At 44.1% G+C, this 19,645-nt stretch overlaps 1 protein-coding gene across 1 annotated transcript; it reads right to left on the reverse strand.

The window, feature by feature from the left end:
* Window positions 1-326: 326 nt before the first annotated feature.
* Window positions 327-3,520, reverse strand: LOC127907308 (uncharacterized). The gene is made up of 2 exons (XM_052461919.1): window positions 1,392-3,520; window positions 327-777 (listed from the first exon to the last, which is right to left on the reverse strand). The coding sequence occupies exons 1-2, from the start codon at window positions 1,813-1,815 to the stop codon at window positions 356-358; spliced, it is 846 nt and encodes a 281-aa protein (XP_052317879.1). The 5' UTR covers window positions 1,816-3,520; the 3' UTR covers window positions 327-355.
* Between the last annotated feature and the right edge of the window lie 16,125 nt (window positions 3,521-19,645).

Genomic DNA, 19,645 nt, shown 5'->3' on the forward strand with positions numbered 1-19,645 from the left:
AATGGTCTTGATATGTTTGTAATGGTTTTCTTCATCTGAACGAGAGGCGGACCAAAGCGCAGCGTGGTTGTTTTGATTCATGCTTTAATAAATCACTTCACATGAACAAACTAACAAAAAACAAGAAATGTGAAAACTCAAAACAGTCCTATCTGGTGCAAAGACAGAGACAGGAACAATCACCCACAAACACACAGTGAAACCCAGGCTACCTAAGTATGATTCTCAATCAGAGACAACCAATGACACCTGCTCACGCCCTGACCATAATAACTAAATACAAAACACAGGAAATAAAGGTCAGAACGTGACAGTACCCCCCCAAAGGTGCGGACTCCGGCCGCAAAACCTTGACCTATAGGGGAGGGTCTGGGTGGGCGTCTGTCCGCGGTGGCGGTTCTGGCGCGGGACGCGGACCCCACTTTACCATTGTCTTAGTCCGCCTTATTGTCCGCCTCCATGGCTTTCTCACCATGGCAACCCCTCTCAATGACCCCACTGGACAGAGGGGCCCGGGACAGAGGGACAGGGGCTCTGGCGCCTCTGGGCTGAGGGGCTCTGGCGCCTCTGGGCTGAGGGGCTCTGGCACCTCTGGGCTGAGGGGCTCTGGCGCCTCTGGGCTGAGGGGCTCTGGCGCCTCTAGACAGGCGGGACGCTCCGGCAGCGGCGCTGGACAGGCGGGAGGCTCCGGCAGCGGCGCCGGACAGGCGGGAGGCTCCGGCAGCGGCGCCGGACAGGCGGGACGCTCCGGCAGCGGCGCCGGACAGGCGGGAGCACCTGCAGGGAGGAGACAGAGAGACAGCCTGGTGCGTGGAGCTGCCACAGGAGGCAGCGGCGCCGGACAGGCGGGACACTCCGGCAGCGGCGCCGGACAGGCAGGAGGCTCCGGCAGGGAGGAGACAGAGAGACAGCCTGGTGCGTGGAGCTGCCACAGGAGGCAGCGGCGCCGGACAGGCGGGACACTCCGGCAGCGGCGCCGGACAGGCGGGAGCACCTGCAGGGAGGAGACAGAGAGACAGCCTGGTGCGTGGAGCTGCCACAGGAGGCAGCGGCGCCGGACAGGCGGGACACTCCGGCAGCGGCGCCGGACAGGCAGGAGGCTCCGGCAGGGAGGAGACAGAGAGACAGCCTGGTGCGTGGAGCTGCCACAGGAGGCAGCGGCGCCGGACAGGCGGGACACTCCGGCAGCGGCGCCGGACAGGCAGGAGGCTCCAGCAGCGGCGCTGGACAGGCGAGAGGCTCCGGCAGCGGCGCCGGACAGGCGGGACGCTCCGGCAGCGGCGCCGGACAGGCGGGAGGCTCCGGCAGTGGCGCCGGACAGGCGAGACGCTCCGGCAGCGGCGCCGGACAGGCGGGACGCTCCGGCAGCGGCGCCGGACAGGCGGGAGCACCTGCAGGGAGGAGACAGAGAGACAGCCTGGTGCGTGGGGCTGCCACAGGAACCACCAGGCTGGGGAGACCTTCAGGAGGCTTGGTGTTAGGAGGAGCCTGAAAGACCGGGCTGTGGGGGAGCACTGGAGCTCTGGTGCGCAACCTTGGCACCACTTCCCCAGGCTGGACAACTACTCTAGCCCGGACCCTCCAGAGTGCAGGCACAGGTTTAACCGGGCTGTGGGTAAGCATGGGAGATCTAGTGCTTACTACACGCACCTCTCCCTTAGGCTCCACTCCCACATTTGCCCGGCACGAGCGGAGCGCAGGCAGAGGACGCACTGCACCCTCCCAGCGCCCCGGAGACACAGCACGCAGAGCCGGCGCAGGATAACCTGGACCAAAACTGCGTACTGGCGACCAGACCCGCTGAGCAGGCACCATACGCCCTGGCTCAATGCCCACACTCGCATGGCACTTTCGGGGGGCTGCCCTATCGCGCACCGGGCTATGGGCACGCACTGGCGACACCGTGCGCTTAACCGCATAACACGGTGCCTGACCAGTAATGCGCTGCTTATCATAAGCACGAGGCGTGAGCTCAGGTCTGCTACCTGGCTTAGTACCACACCTCGTGTGCCCCCCCCCCCAAAAAAATTTTGGGGCTGCCCCTCGTACCTGTCGCGCTGCCGTGCTGCCTCCTCACATTGCCAGCTCCTCTCTCCGGCTGCCTCTGCTCTCCTAGCTGCCTCCACCTGTTCCCATGGAAGGCGATCCTTTCCCGCCAGGATCTCCTCCCAGGTGTAGCAACCCTTGCCGTCCAATACATCCTCCCATGTCCATTCCTCCTGTGATGCTGGCCGCTGTTGTTGCTGCTGCTGCTGCTGTCGTCGCTGCTGTTTACCACGCCGCTTGGTCCGTGTTGGGTGGGTGATTCTGTAATGGTTTTCTTCATCTGAACGAGAGGCGGACCAAAGCGCAGCGTGGTTGTTTTGATTCATGCTTTAATAAATCACTTCACATGAACAAACTAACAAAAAACAAGAAATGTGAAAACTCAAAACAGTCCTATCTGGTGCAAAGACAGAGACAGGAACAATCACCCACAAACACACAGTGAAACCCAGGCTACCTAAGTATGATTCTCAATCAGAGACAACCAATGACACCTGCCTCTGATTGAGAACCATACTAGGCCGAAAGATAGAAATTCCCAAAACCTAGAAAAACAAACATAGACTGCCCACCCAACTCACGCCCTGACCATACTAACTAAATACAAAACACAGGAAATAAAGGTCAGAACGTGACAATGTTCTTCAAAAGAGAGATCAGGGTCCAGAGTAACGCCGAGGTCCTTCACAGTTTTAGTTGAGATGACTGTACAACCATTAAGATTAATTGTCAGATTCAACAGAAGATCTCTTTGTTTCTTGGGACCTAGAACAAGCATCTCTGTTTTGTCCGAGTTTAAAAGTAGAAAGTTTGCAGCCATCCACTTCCTTATGTCTGAAACACATGCTTCTAGCGAGGGCAATTTTGGGGCTTCACCATGTTTCATTGAAATGTACAGCTGTGTGTCTTCCGCATAGCAGTGAAAGTTAACATTATGTTTTCAAATAACATCCCCAAGAGGTAAAATATATAGTGAAAACAGTAGTGGTCCTAAAACGGAACCTTGAGGAACACCGAAATTTACAGTTGATTTGTCAGAGGACAAACCATTCACAGAGACAAACTGATATCTTTCCGACAGATAAGATCTAAACCAGGCCAGAACTTGTCCTTGTAGACCAATTTGGGTTTCCAATCTCTCCAAAAGAACGTGCTGATCGATGGTATCAAAAGCAGCACTAAGGTCTAGGAGCACGAGGACAGATGCAGAGCCTCGGTCCGATGCCATTAAAATGTCATTTACCACCTTCACAAGTGCCGTCTCAGTGCTATGATGGGGTCTAAAACCAGACTGAAGCATTTCGTTCACCTTTACACTCCTGGGCCAAACTACACTCAATCATAGGACCTACTGAAGAGATGAGTCTTCAATAAAGACAGACTTGGACCTATCCTCTCACATGGATAGGCAGAACATTCCATAAAAATGGAGCTCTATAGGAGAAAGCCCTACCTCCAGCTGTTTGCTTAGAAATTCTAGGGACAATAAGGAGGCACGTAAGTGTAGGTATGTACGGCAGGACCAAATCGGAACTATCGATAGGAGCAAGCCCATGTAATGCTTTGTAAGTTAGCAGTAAAACCTTGATTAAGCAGGAATCCGTTCAATTAGACATTAAACTTGACCCATGTAAGAATCCTGGATCTAGCTGTCCAACTGTGTTTTTGCATGGAGATCACAGAAATGCAGTGTAACTACATAACATGTTGTGTCCTCTTATGTTACGGGCTGAAAACTATTTTCATGGGTACACAAATCCAAACTCGAATGCTTCGAACTGAAAGAGTCATCTTACCACCTAAAACGATGCTGTCATTAACGTGGTTCTTCCATAATTATGCATAATAGTTGTTGGATGCGGATTTGGTGTCCAGCTGATTAGTTAGGCCATGATAGTTTCACACTTCATCTGATCCAAGAAGGGATTTTCAGAATGAATGTTGTGATAGCACATGGTAAACTGCCCAAGTGCTGGAAAAAAAGGTGTTCGCGAGGAATGTCCAGAGTATTTGGGAGTCTCATTAGTACTGAGGTAAAGACAGTTTGGAGTTGGATATTCAACGGTTATTCACGCATTCAAACCTCAATAGCTTTCAAACCACTTGAGCCACAGACTCCAAATAAGTGTCATTATGTTGGAAGAATTGCGCACAACATTGCACAGGGATTATTTTCACGATTTGAACATGAATTCACTTTCCAAAGCTAATAAACATTTGGAAATGTGAGCAGCATTGTATTCTTAGTTGAATTAGTTAGGGAGTGTAAACAAAGTACAAACTTTTTTCCATTTGAATTTCAATAGCTCATTGGTCATGTGACCTACTTGACTCAAACAAGGTCCAGAATGTCCACTGACTACCCTTCTATATTGCACATCCTTTAGTTAGTCCATTTTCATCTCACACATTTTAACATGGATTTCCCCAAATGTAAAAATGTAATAGCTCCTTGATCATGTGACCTAATGACTTCAAACAAGGTTCAGAATGACCACTGACTAGCCTTCTATATTGCACATCCGTTAGTTCGTCCATTTTCATCTCACAAGATTTTACATTAATTTTTCAAAATGTAACATTTCAATAGCTCCTTGGTCATGTTATCTAGTGACTTCAAACAAGGTTTAGAATGTACACTCAGTGGGCATACATATTGTGCACCCTTTAGTTTGTCCATTTTCATCTCACATGATTTTACATGATTTTTTCAAAATGTAAATTTCAATAGCTCCTTGGTCAAGTGACCTAGTGCCTCTAAGATAACATGTTCCAAATATGTATGTAAGTCTTTAGCTGACACTCTAGGATTCTTCTTAACCTCATTGAGCATTCTGCGCTGTGCTCTTGCAGTCCCTTACGGCCACTCCTAGGGAGAATAGCAACAGTGCTGAACTTTCTCCATTTATAGACAATTTGTCTTACCGTGAACTGATGAACATCAAGGCTTTTAGAGACACTTTTGTAACCCTTTCCAGCTTTATGCAAGTCAACACTTCTTAACCTCTTCGATATAGGGGGTGCTATTTAAATTTTTGGATGAAAAATGTTCCCGTTTTAAACAAGATATTTGGCATGAAAAGATGCTTTACTATGCATATAGCTTTGGAAAGAAAACACTCTGACATTTCCAAAACTGCAAAGATATTGTCTGTGAGTGCCACAGAACTGATGTTACAGGCGAAACCCAGATAAAAATCCAATCAGGAAGTGAAGGATTTTTTGAAACTGCCTCATGCCAATGACTCCTTATATGGCTGTGAATTAGCTACGAATGAGCTCACATTTTCCACAAGGTGTCTACAGCATTGTGACGTCTTTTTAGGCATTTCCCTTGAACAATGGCTGTAAGGGACCATATATGGCATGTGGTCACATGTCTCCCGCAGAAAACCTTGCGTACTGAGGTACTGAGGTAGCCTGAGGTAGCCATACTGAGGTAGCCATTTTTCCAATCGCTTCTTATGAGAAACCAACTGCCTCGATGGATATATTATTGACTACATATGTTAAAAACACCTTGAGGATGGATCCTAAACAACGTTTGCCGTGTTTCTGTCGATATTATGAAGCAAATTTTGAAAAAAGTTTGGCGTTATAGTTGAAGTATTTTTCGGTCGATTTCTCAGCCAAAACTGATGAACAAACGGGACCTTTTTTGCCTACAAAAATATTATTTTTGGATAAAAGGAACATTTGCTATCTAACTGGGAGTCTCCTGAGTGAAAGCATCTGAAGTTCTTCAAAGGTAAATGATTTAATTTGGTTGCTTTTCTTATTTTCGTGAAAATGTTGCCTGCTGCCAGCAGAGCCTAGCATAGCATTATGCCTTGATAAACTTACACAAATGTTTGTCTAGCGTTGGCTGTAACGCATATTTTGAACATCTGAGATGACAGTGTTTTAACAAAAGGCTAAGCTTGTGTTTGAATATATTTATTTAATTTCATTTGTGATTTTCATGAATAGGAAAAGTTGCTTTATGGTAATGCGATTGAGGCTATGATTACGCTCCTGGATACGGGATTGCTCGTCGCTAGAGGTTAATATTCGGTCTTCTGAGATCTCTTTTGTTCAAGGCATAGTTCACATCAGACAATGCTTCTTGTGAATAGCAAACTCAAATTTTGTGAGTGTTTTTTATAGAGCTGGGCAGCTCTAGCCAACATCTCCAATCTCGTCTCGTTGATTGGACTCCAAGTTAGCTGACTCCTGACTCCAATTAGCTTTTGAAGAAGTCATTAGCCTTGGGGTTCACATACTTTTCCCAACCTACACTGTGAATGTTTAAATTATCTATTCAATATAGACAAGAAATATACAATAATTTGTGTGTTATTAGTAACCCCGCTGTGTTTGTCTATTGATGTGACTTAGATGAAGATAAGATCAAATTTTTATAAACAATTTATGTAGAAATCCAGGTCATTCCAAAGGGTTCACATACCTTTTCTTGCCACTGTATTTTCTCTTCTATTTGCAAAATAAGTAGTGTGAAGTTCCTGTAGTTAGCTACACCATTACATGGCACAAAGTAATTAACTACTGAATACATAACCAAGATTTTAATTTAGTTCAACTACCACCAAGTTACATGAAAATACAATTCAATTGCTAGTTGAACTACATCTACTTCACTACTCCACATCACTGGTTAAGACTCACAAAAAAATGGGGGGGAAGTAAATACATTTTGGGATTATCATGCTATTTCAATGGCAATACATATTTCAAATTTTGGGAGGAAGTTGCCAATACTTTTCCAATTGGAAAACCCATTCCCCCTGGGCACATATTGGTTGAATCAACATTGTTTCCATGTCATTTTAATGAAATTATGTTGAACCAACGTGGAATAGACATTGAATTGACGCTTGTGCCCAGTGGGTTATCACTAAACATAGTGTAAAAAAATCTGTGGAATATGTGGGACAAGAATAGAGGTAACATTCTAAGTCTTGTTAATCAGATTAAGGAACAGGTTTAGTGACCAACTCTTTGAGCCCGTCACCCATATTTAATGACATAGGAGATGACGATGACAGCACAAACTGAAGTCAATGAAACACAGTCAAAATCAAACTAATTGATACAAAAACACCAATCAAACACAGAGAATGGGGAGGAGAAACTGTCACGCCCTGACCATAGAGAGCCTTTGGGGTTCTCTATGGTGTAATAGGTCAGAGCGTGACTAGGAGGGGGTTTCTAGTTATTTGAGTTCTATGTTGGTGTTTGAGTCTGGTTCCCAGTTGGAGGCAGCTGAATACCGTTGCCTCTAATTGGGGCTCATACTTAGTGTGTCCCTTTTCCCACCTGCGATGTGGGATATTGTTTAGAGTTAGTGCCTGTGTGTACTACGTATTTGCACTTTCGTTAAATCTTTGTTGTTTTTGTAAGTTTCATTATAATAAATACGTGGAACTCTACTCATGCTGCGCCTTGGTACACTTATTTGTTCAACAGACGTGACAGGATAAGAAATCCTACAGGAAAACATGGTTCAGTCTTGCTTTCCAACAGACATTGGGAGATAAATTTACCTTTCAGCAGGACAATAACCTAAAACACAAAGCCAAATCTACACTGGAGTTACACTGGAGTTGCTTACCAAGACATTGAATGCTCCTGAGTGACCTTGTTACAGTTTTGACTTAAATCGTCTTGAAAATCTATGGCAAGACTTGAAAATGACTTTCTAGCAATGATCAACAAACAACTTGACAGAACTTGAAGAATTAAAAAAATAAAATATTATATTATACAATCAAGGTGTGCAAAGCTCTTAGAGATTTACAGCTGTATTTGCTGCCAAAGGTGATTCTAACATGTATTGACTCAGATACTTTCACCTGTATGCAGATGACACTGGTCTATGCTATTTCCCCCACAGCTGGCCAGGCTCTGTCAGAGCTTTAATCTGCCTTTATTGCCAGACATCAAGCCTTTGTTAAACTGAAATTGGTACTTAATGCAGATAAAACAACATTTATGATTTCCCAAATCACGTAAAAATGTATCTATGTATTTATGCGTATGTACTTTGGATCGTGTCCCAACTTATATATCTGGGCATCTGAATGGACGAAAAGCTATCTTTCAAAAAGTATGTTGAAAAGTTAAGAAATTAACAATTAAAATAGGCTTCTTCTATAGGAACAGGTCCAGTATTTTGTTAAATAGCAGAAAACAAATAATTCAGTCAACATTCATTACGGTTACTGACTATGGAAATTATCGTCTATATGAATGCAGCTGCCACTGTATTGAAACTGCCACTGTATTGAAGCGCAATGTGTTCATTTTGGGTGATAGTTTCAGTATTCATCATTGCATTTGTGTCAGAAAATAGGCTGGAGGTAGGGGGGCCCCCAGACAGCGCATGATAGCAAAATGTGTATAATTGCAGGAAATTAGCTTTAACACTGTACCATTCTCTAAGCCTCATGACAACGCTAGATAGCATTTTCGCATCATTCGCTAATGTAGCTGGCTAGCTAGATGGCTAGCTAGGCTCTGTTACCGCCAATAACTATTTTGCCATATCCACTATAAGCTTAGACCTGGCATTTCTGCTTTCCACAACCCAAGTCGTGTTCATAACCTTACCAATGAAAGCCATGAAGTTAACTTTATTCACTATCAAAGTGTCTTTTGACACAGCACATTCATGATCGCAAGATTTCTGAACAGGTCTCGAAATCATGCCAGGACCAGCAGAAGCACCAGCCCAGACAGCATGTCCCACTGGATGTCATAAGGTGAATGCACCAATTTGTAAGTCGCTCTGGATAAGAGCGTCTGCTAAATGACTTGAATGTAATGTAAATGTAAATGTCCACTTATTACAGGAGCAGCCATGGAAGCTCCATCAGTAGTCCACACTGTAGTTCCACCAGTCTGTTTAACAGCCTCTAAATATGATACATTGTGACTGATTCTATATCTCTGAGACTCTAGTCTCTATCTGCACCTGAAATCCACCAAATGCTGCACTATGTTCTACCCCACAATTATAACAATTTTAACAATGCTCCCACATTCACCAAAATCATGTTACCCTCCACATTTGTGGTCCTTCTGTGGCTCAGTTGGTAGAGCATGGCGCTTGTAACGCCAGGGTAGTGGGTTCGATTCCCGGGACCACCCATACGTAGAATGTATGCACACATGACTGTAAGTCGCTTTGGATAAAAGCGTCAGCTAAATGGCATATATATAATATATATATATACATTTGGCACATATTTTTATTTCCTTTACACTGAGTAATTACACATCCCATTCTTTGGCATTTAAAACACTAACACCGCAATGGGGATGGGACAAATTCTCTGACATTGAAACTAAGGAATCCTATTTGTACTTTTCCAGGCAAAAACCTTCACAAACCTCAGCAGCACTGATAAGCTTTGACTTCTTTGACCCTTTTTCCTACTGATCAAGCTTTTGACCTGAATCACTCTGCCTCCCTTCACATGTTATTTAATATTATCTATGGACATAGATATTGGGACCCCAGTGATGTCTGGCCTCAACCTAGTGTAAGCACCAGGGACATGGCTTCTAATCTTTTTAATCCCATTAAGCTTTTCCATTTGCAGAATCTTCCCTTGCTGAGCCGGACTACCACAAAACATGTGCAATCTACCTTTTCCAATGAACCGGGCTAGTTTGACTTCACCTATCTCTTTCTCTATGGCATTTGTTAGTCAGATAAGGTGTAAATGATGCCCTGTGGTCTAATCAAACACCATCATGACTTTACACTCCAACACATTATTGCTCTTGCGTCCTACCTTGGCCCTCTTTATGCTTCCTTTACTAGATGGTCCACTGCTTTCAGTATCATGATATCTCTTCTTCCTATATTTTTCCACTACAGACCATTCGGGTCTTTGACCCTCATCCTCCAGCTCCATATCATCAGAATTGACACCCATATTGTTCACATTACAGTACAGCTGTTGCTTCTCCAAACTTTTCTCCATTTCGTATTTTTCGTCCACACTACTCGCTGCCATTTCCAAGACGAACGCCCCAGCCAAGTGTCACACATTACCGCCATGTAAAACTGCTGTCAAACTTTCTAAACTGTATAGGGACACGTGACACCAACTTCTTCTTTCCGGGTGTGGGTTGCTGCCACATGTGGCTTCCATTTTGGCAGCAGAGTGTGAGAGGTGAGAGATCAGTGTGATGTCACTTCCTGGTTCTTTTTACTTCTTCTTTTGAATGTGCAATGTATAATGTCCGTCACTAACTAGTGAACAAAAAGGTTGACTAAATGTTTGCTGAGTTTTTCTTAAACAAATATGTATAAGTTAGAGTTCACGCACACAGACTAGCATCACTGTAGTGCTATTCACTCAACTGAACGACTTGATTAGTTTAGTGTTAGCTAGCTACATAGCTGTCTTTGTTTCCAAGATAATTGTGTAGTTTAGTGTGTGTAGTCTTGGAGTGATTATCTTAATTCACTGAGGTTCGCTAGCCAGCTATTTGTCGTCCTTAACGTAGGAGACTCTGCTAGCTAGCCAACAGCTAACAGCTAGCCAACGTCACCACACGTCTACTGATTCAAATTCAATCACCGGTCAGGTAGTATCACATTTTCATTTCATTTCATTACAGTACAACGGTTTGATTTGTTTGATCGTAGCTAGCTACATAGCTAGCTACATAGCCGTCTTTGTTTCAAAGATAATTGTGTAGTCTAGAGCGATTTCCTAGGTTAGCTAGCCAGCTATTGTCGTTCTTTTAACGCAACGTAACGTAAACAACACTGCTAGCTAGCCAGCTAGCCCCGAATAGTAGCACTGTAGAAACTATTACACTCAACGGAACGACTTGATTAGTGTAGTGTCAACAACGCAGCTACTGCCAGCTAGCCTACTTTAGCAGTACTGTATCATTTGAATCATTTTAGTCAATAAGATTCTTGCTACGTAAGCTTAACTTTCTGAACATTCGAGACGTGTAGTCCACTTGTCATTCCAATCTCCTTGCATTAGCGTAGCCTTTTCTGTAGCCTGTCAACTATGTGTCTGTCTATCCCTGTTCTCTCCTCTCTGCACAGACCATACAAACGCTCCACACCGCGTGGCCGCGGCCACCCTAATCTGGTGGTCCCAGCGCGTACGACCCACGTGGAGTTCCAGGTCTCCGGTAGCCTCTGGAACTGCCGATCTGCGGCCAACAAGGCAGAGTTCATCTCAGCCTATGCCTCCCTCCAGTCCCTTGACTTCTTGGCACTGACGGAAACATGGATCACCACAGATAACACTGCTACTCCTACTGCTCTCTCCTCGTCCGCCCACGTGTTCTCGCACACCCCGAGAGCTTCTGGTCAGCGGGGTGGTGGCACCGGGATCCTCATCTCTCCCAAGTGGTCTTTCTCTCTTTCTCCCCTTACCCATCTGTCTATCGCCTCCTTTGAATTCCATGCTGTCACAGTTACCAGCCCTTTCAAGCTTAACATCCTTATCATTTATCGCCCTCCAGGTTCCTCGGAGAGTTCATCAATGAGCTTGATGCCTTGATAAGCTCCTTTCCTGAGGATGGCTCACCTCTCACAGTTCTGGGCGACTTTAACCTCCCCACGTCTACCTTTGACTCATTCCTCTCTGCCTCCTTCTTTCCACTCCTCTCCTCTTTTGACCTCACCCTCTCACCTTCCCCCTACTCACAAGGCAGGCAATACGCTTGACCTCATCTTTACTAGATGCTGTTCTTCCACTAACCTCATTGCAACTCCCCTCCAAGTCTCCGACCACTACCTTGTATCCTTTTCCCTCTCGCTCTCATCCAACACTTCCCACACTGCCCCTACTCGGATGGTATCGCGCCGTCTCAACCTTCGCTCTCTCTCCCCCGCTACTCTCTCCTCTTCCATCCTATCATGTCTTCCCTCTGCTCAAACTTTCTCCAACCTATCTCCTGATTCTGCCTCCTCAACCCTCCTCTCCTCCCTTACTGCATCCTTTGACTCTCTATGTCCCCTATCCTCCAGGCCGGCTCGGTCCTCCCCTCCCGCTCCGTGGCTCGACGACTCATTGCGAGCTCACAGAACAGGGCTCCGGGCAGCCGAGCGGAAATGGAGGAAAACTCGCCTCCCTGCGGACCTGGCATCCTTTCACTCCCTCCTCTCTACATTTTCCTCCTCTGTCTCTGCTGCTAAAGCCACTTTCTACCATTCTAAATTCCAAGCATCTGCCTCTAACCCTAGGAAGCTCTTTGCCACCTTCTCCTCCCTCCTGAATCCCCCCCCCCTCCCTCTCTGCAGATGACTTCGTCAACCATTTTGAAAAGAAGGTCGACGACATCCGATCCTCGTTTGCTAAGTCAAACGACACCGCTGGTTCTGCTCACACTGCCCTACCCTATGCTCTGACCTCTTTCTCCCCTCTCTCTCCAGATGAAATCTCGCGTCTTGTGACGGCCGGCCGCCCAACAACCTGCCCGCTTGACCCTATCCCCTCCTCTCTTCTCCAGACCATTTCCGGAGACCTTCTCCCTTACCTCACCTCGCTCATCAACTCATCCCTGACCGCTGGCTACGTCCCTCCCGTCTTCAAGAGAGCGAGAGTTGCACCCCTTCTGAAAAAACCTACACTCGATCCCTCCGATGTCAACAACTACAGACCAGTATCCCTTCTCTCTTTTCTCTCCAAAACTCTTGAGCGTGCCGTCCTTGGCCAGCTCTACCGCTATCTCTCTCAGAATGACCTTCTTGATCCAAATCAGTCAGGTTTCAAGACTAGTCATTCAACTGAGACTGCTCTTCTCTATATCACGGAGGCGCTCCGCACTGCTAAAGCTAACTCTCTCTCCTCTGCTCTCATCCTTCTAGACCTATCGGCTGCCTTCGATACTGTGAACCATCAGATCCTCCTCTCCACCCTCTCCGAGTTGGGCATCTCCGGCGCGGCCCACGCTTGGATTGCGTCCTACCTGACAGGTCACTCCTACCAGGTGGCGTGGCGAGAATCTGTCTCCTCACCACGCGCTCTCACCACTGGTGTCCCCCAGGGCTCTGTTCTAGGCCCTCTCTTATTCTCGCTATACACCAAGTCACTTGGCTCTGTCATAACCTCACATGGTCTCTCCTATCATTGCTATGCAGACGACACACAATTAATCTTCTCCTTTCCCCCTTCTGATGACCAGGTGGCGAATCGCATCTCTGCATGTCTGGCAGACATATCAGTGTGGATGACGGATCACCACCTCAAGCTGAACCTCAGCAAGACGGAGCTCCTCTTCCTCCCGGGGAAGGACTGCCCGTTCCATGATCTCGCCATCATGGTTGACAACTCCATTGTGTCCTCCTCCCAGAGCGCTAAGAACCTTGGCGTGATCCTGGACAACACCCTGTCGTTCTCAACTAACATCAAGGCGGTGTCCCGTTCCTGTAGGTTCATGCTCTACAACATCTGCAGAGTACGACCCTGCCTCACACAGGAAGCGGCGCAGGTCCTAATCCAGGCACTTGTCATCTCCCGTCTTGATTACTGCAACTCGCTGTTGGCTGGGCTCCCTGCCTGTGCCATTAAACCCCTACAACTCATCCAGAACGCCGCAGCCCGTCTGGTGTTCAACCTTCCCAAGTTCTCTCACGTCACCCCGCTCCTCCGCTCTCTCCACTGGCTTCCAGTTGAAGCTCGCATCCGCTACAAGACCATGGTGCTTGCCTACGGAGCTGTGAGGGGAACGGCACCTCAGTACCTCCAGGCTCTGATCAGGCCCTACACCCAAACAAGGGCACTGCTTTCATCCACCTCTGGCCTGCTCGCCTCCCTACCACTGAGGAAGTACAGTTCCCGCTCAGCCCAGTCAAAACTGTTCGCTGCTCTGGCCCCCCAATGGTGGAACAAACTCCCTCACGACGCCAGGACAGCGGAGTCAATCACCACCTTCCGGAGGCACCTGAAACCCCACCTCTTCAAGGAATACCTAGGATAGGGTAAGTAAGGGTAAGTAATCCTTCTCCCCCCTTCTCCCCCTAAAAAGATTTAGATGCAAGTGGCTGTTCCACTGGATGTCATAAGGTGTATGCACCAATTTGTAAGTCGCTCTGGATAAGAGCGTCTGCTAAATGACTTAAATGTAAATGTAAATGTGGAGTAGGGGCCTGAGGGCACACGGTGTGTTTTGAAATCTGTGAATGTATTGTAATGTTTTAAAATAGTTTAAACTGCCTTAATTTTTCTGGACCCCAGGAAGAGTAGCAATGGGGATCCATAATAAATACAAAAATACAAATGTCACGTGTCCTACTATTGGTACACTCGGAAAAACCTAAGCAATACCAAACATATATTTGTAAGCCACACGTAGCAAATAAGCTATTAAATGTTTTGTTAACCAAATTCAACACTCACTTATTGACCTCCATACAAGAACTCCTTGCTTGGTGGACAAAAACATTATAATAATAATAATTTACAATTAAAAAAAAACTCCACCTGCTGGAGGAGACAGATTTTGGGCCCAATTATCCCTCTCGCTTTGCCTCTTCTTCTCTGTCCTCGCTTTGCCTCTTCCTATTTCTGTCTGTTAATTGTTAATGTTTATAAAGGTTGTAATATGCAAATGTACAAAGTTTCAAAATTGTGAAATAACATTGTTAAATAAAAGTTAAATTTATTTTATGATGGTTTTGTAATGTTTATTGACCGACTTGGAAACATGTTGGCATTGTGCCAGTGCTTAGCTGGCTAGCTAGCTAGTCACTCATTAGTGAATGATGGGGAAATGCTAGTTAGCTATGTTTACCACCACCTTGTGTTAGTATGTTTTATTAATTCAAATAGTTATTGCTTTGAGTCTGAAATTGAGAATTTAATTTGAAAGGTGTGAATATGAATCTTTGTCAAATCCATTAAAGAAACTGAAAAGTAAGTACAATGTAACTAAAAAGGTTAAACCGAATTGCCTATTGTCTGCAAACGTTGTTACATTGTAACTAGGTAGTAATTCTCAAGATTATACCATACTGGGTTCAACTTTACATTAAGTTGCTTGCTCCTGGGTAGGTTCATGATAATTACAAGTCTCAGTTGGTAGAGCATGGCGCTTGTAACGCCAGGGTAGTGGGTTCGATTTCCGGGACCACCCATACGTAGAATGTATGCACACATGACTGTAAGTCGCTTTGGATAAAAGCGTCTGCTAAATGGCATATATTATTATTATTATTACAAGTATATAATATGTAACTACATTGTTCTTAAATTACACTTGATCAGTGGTGAACCGTTATTCAGGGTAGGTGGAGTTTTAAACTCCACATTTTTAGCAAAAGAAAAACAGGCTTGCCAGGCTTGCCTGTAAAGTTATACAACCAAGAAAACGATTGAAATCTACCTCCTCCGTCTCCTGTAATTTGAAGAAACAAATTTAAATGGAATAATATCCTAAAGATGCTCAACTATCACTTTTCAATCTCTATCCAACGATGTTACCAACTCATCAAGCTTCTCAATACATAGAACCCCCCCACAATGCTCTGCGGACAACCCCAATACAACACACTAGGTATATTCTCTGATTCTAATGCTATGATTGGATGGACAACATGTCAGTTCATACTGAAAAAGCTTTGATTGGTTGGAGCTCGTCCTCCGGAAGTGGTCATAATTACCTTGTAGGTCTATGGAAGGGGGTGAGGCCTACGAGCCTCCTAGGTTTTGTATTGAAGTCAATGTACCCAGAGGAGGACAGAAGCTAGCTGTCCTCCGGCACAATGGTGCTTCCCCAGAGAGTGAAGTTACTATAGACCTTCATTGCAAAACACTGTGTTTTAATCAATTATTTGGTGGCATATGAATATATTTAGTATAGTTTTATCTAAAAAGGATAACTTTTGAAGTGTTTCACAATTTTGTTTTCCATGACATTTCACTGATGGGAATATAGGAGCAACTTAATGTAGTGTTACCAGTAAATCAGCTTTAATTTTTTTGTGCTTTTCATGTGGAATGATCTACAAAAGTCTTTAAAGTTGGTGGATTTGGTGCCTCTAGGGCTTGCGCAAAAAAACTAATAGCAGATTTACTCAAAAATACTTTACGTTGTGACTAGGGGGCAGTATTTTCATTTTTGAAAAAATAACGTACCCAAAGTAAACAGGATATTTTGTTAGGACAAGATGCTAGAATATGCATATAATTGACAGCTTAGGATAGAAAACACTAAAGTTTCCAAAACTGTAAAAATATTGTCTGTGAGTACAACAGAACTGATATTGTAGGCGAAAGCCTGAGAAAAATCCAATCAGGGAGTGCCTCATGTATTGAAAGCTCCGCGTTCCAATGTGTCCCTATTGAGCAGTGAATGGGCTATCAACCAGATTACTTTTTCTATGTATTCCCGAAGGTGTCTACAGCATTGTGATGTAGTTTTATGCGTTTATGTTGAAGAATACCCGTAAGCGGCTACATTGTGTAAGTGGTCACCTGATGGCTCTCAGAGTGATTCTCGCGTAAAATACAGAGGTAGCCATTTTTCCGGTCCTACTGATAAACCAATTGTCCCGGTGGATATATTATTGAATAGATATTTGAAAAACACCTTGAGGATAGATTATAAACAATGTTTGCCATGTTTCTGTCGATATTATGGAGCTAATTTGGAATATTTTTCGGCATTTTCGTGACTGCAATTTCCGGGCGATTTCTCAGCCAAACATGAAGAACAAACAGAGCTATTTCGCATACAAAAATAATATTTTTGGAAAAAAGGAACATTGGCTATATAACTGGGAGTCTTGTGAGTGAAAACATCAGAAGCTCATCAAAGGTAAACGATTTAATTTGATCATCATTAATCACATGAAATATATAATTATCTTCAGGAATTACTTTGTCAAGCAACAAAATAACTAGGGCTTTACAATGATGGTGAAACTTAGAGACATTTTGGGGATTAAGTGGGTTAAAATCTTCCTAGAAGTGACACAGGGTTGGCGGAAGGACGTGTCAAAATGCTGAATATTGGCACTTTAGCATGCCTTTTTTTGTATTCAAAATTTGAATTCTCCATTTGGACTATGTTAAAGGGCACTTCATTTAATTTAACAGGACTTTAAAATTCAATATTGGTGCACAATTTCTACTTAAAATATCAAAAGGAACTCATTTCGTGGAATGACCCTACAACCACTTAGAGAAATAAAGTTGTGGTAGAGGTTTATCAGATGAAAACTGAATCAGATGAGCAGCATGGAACTGGAGAGCTTGACATCGAAATAAGTGAGGATACACTGAAGTGAGTTTTGTCAGATGAGGCAAATATTGGAGGGTTCAGGCTTACCACTAAACCAGGCTTACTTCTACAGATCCTACAGAGTAATTCCAAGCCCACTTTTACTTTTTACTTTTATATATTTTTCTCTCAAAGCCAATATGTAAGCCAATATGTAATTTATAGGCCTATAGTGTGTTGCATTGCAGTGAATGGAATGGGTGGAGTATAATGTGTTGCTGGGTATTTAGACCTAAGTCCTCCATGAAATAACACCATATATAGATTCTACAAACACTACTGAGTATTCCCAATGCCACATTTACATCAGCACATTGAATAGTTTTCTCTCTATAAGCCAATATATAGTTTATAGGCTTCCAGTGTTTTATTGGGACCAATTGAATGGGTGCAGTGGAACGTGTTGCTGGGTATTTAGACCTCAAGTCCCCTATGAAATAGAACCATATATAGACTCTAGTGCTAGATCAGTAGGGTCTGAATATTATGCTCTTAACTTTCATTTACTTCAGATCCAACCATTTCTCAATATGCTGCACTTAAAATATTATTTATCACACAAAAAGTAGTAATTATCTTTAATTTAGATTTACCCCCGAAGTAGATATAATTTTGTAACAGCATTTTCGTATAATATCGTTTTGTCGCACACTTTTATTTTGAAGGCAAAATCGGAAAATCAGAAGCCTTAATGTTGCTGCAGGGACGCTAATGTTGCCGTCGTGACGCTAATCCAGACTGATTTGCAAAAGCACAAAGGCTTCTTCTGACATGGGGAGTTGACGAATCGTAGCCTGCTATTTTCCGTTAGTGCTAACTGGAATGTTTGGGACGTCCCAATGATCTCTTTTAGACTTGACCATTTTCCTCCGGGGTACCGGAGGGTACAGTTTAGAAGATCCGTTTTCCTCTTCGAGATAGTTTTCTTTTAGTTTGAGTTTATTTACGATTATCAGTGACAATTGCATGCATTTAAATAGTGAAATCTATGTAAACAAGTGCTTGTTATGGGAAACTTCACTTTGAACAAAAATGCCGGACCATATTCAATCAAAACCGGTAAGTGGCATTCAGGTGTATAACATTTAAATTATAATCGATATAGTTACACACATTACACTGTTGCATACAGCACCAATTCTACTTTTTCTGTTATGTTAGTTTCCCTCTGTGCAGCCTAGGTTTTGGTTGGGATAGCCTGAGAGGATTTAAATAGACCAGCTTGTAAATGGGTGTAAATATGTGCATAAAAGGTAGTCTTTTGATGATGTCATTTGTATTATTTAAAAATGTTTTTATTTATGATAATTGATATATATTGATATCATCATATATCATGATTATAAAGTACATTCAGTCTGGTTTTAGACAATCCTATTCTGCCGAGACTTGTTAACTATACTTGACAGATTTATCAAATAAGAAATTGACATGGGCATCTTCTGTGGTATGGTCATGCTTGACCTACAACATAATTTGATACTGTGAACCATATATATTTTATTGTAGGCCTACCAAATGAATGCAATTGATTTTTGCACCAACTCCTTATTATGGGTGACGTCATACCTAACTGATAGGGTCCAAAGGGTGGATGTGGGCGGGAAACTGTCTGATGCAAAGGGGATAACAAGTGGTGTCCCCCACTTTTTGCTCAACATAAATTACATGGATTCTGCCTGTTCATGCCCTCTGTTCCAGTATGTGAATGATTCTGCCCTCTTGGTATCATATAAGAATAAGGAGACCATTGAAAAGGCATCCTGAGTGACGCAGTGGTCTAAGGCACTGCAATGTGCAGTGCTAGAGGCGTCGTTACAGACCCGGGTTCGATCAAGGGCTGTATCACAACCAGCCGTGATCTAGAGTCCCATAGGGTGGCCCACAATTGGCTCAGCGTCATGAGGGTTTGGCCGGGGTATGCCGTCATTGCAAATAAGAATTTGTTCTTAACTGACTTTCCTAGTTAAATAAAAAAATATATAAATGAAAAAGACCCTAAGCAGTGAACTGACTAAAGTCAGTAAGTGGTTAACCGATAACAATCTGTCTCTGCATTTAGGCAAGACGTAATCTATCCTATTTGGTTCCAAACACAAAGTGAGAAACTCTTACAACTTCAGTCAAGTGTAGTAATGTGGCAGTGAAGGAAAAACACTCTGTTACATACTTGGGATGTGAACTGGACCAACACATGACAGGTCAGCTCATGGCTTTGAATGTCATTGGGAAGGTTCACTCCAAGACAAAAGTTCCTGGCAAGGGTAACCAAGTTCATGGATACAGAGACTATGAGGACCCTGGAAACATTATGATGCAGTGCTGCAATGAC

The sequence above is a fragment of the Oncorhynchus keta genome, chromosome 14, assembly GCF_023373465.1.
Source record: "Oncorhynchus keta strain PuntledgeMale-10-30-2019 chromosome 14, Oket_V2, whole genome shotgun sequence".
Lineage (NCBI taxonomy): Eukaryota > Metazoa > Chordata > Actinopteri > Salmoniformes > Salmonidae > Oncorhynchus > Oncorhynchus keta.

Excerpts from the sequence above, each read along its gene's own strand:
- LOC127907308 (XM_052461919.1), bottom strand. The coding sequence starts at position 1,815 with ATGGTGCCTGCTCAGCGGGTCTGGTCGCCAGTACGCAGTTTTGGTCCA. Across the intron at positions 778-1,391 it reads TCTCTGTCTCCTCCCTGCAG|GTGCTCCCGCCTGTCCGGCG; the intron begins GTGCTCCCGCCT and ends TCCTCCCTGCAG.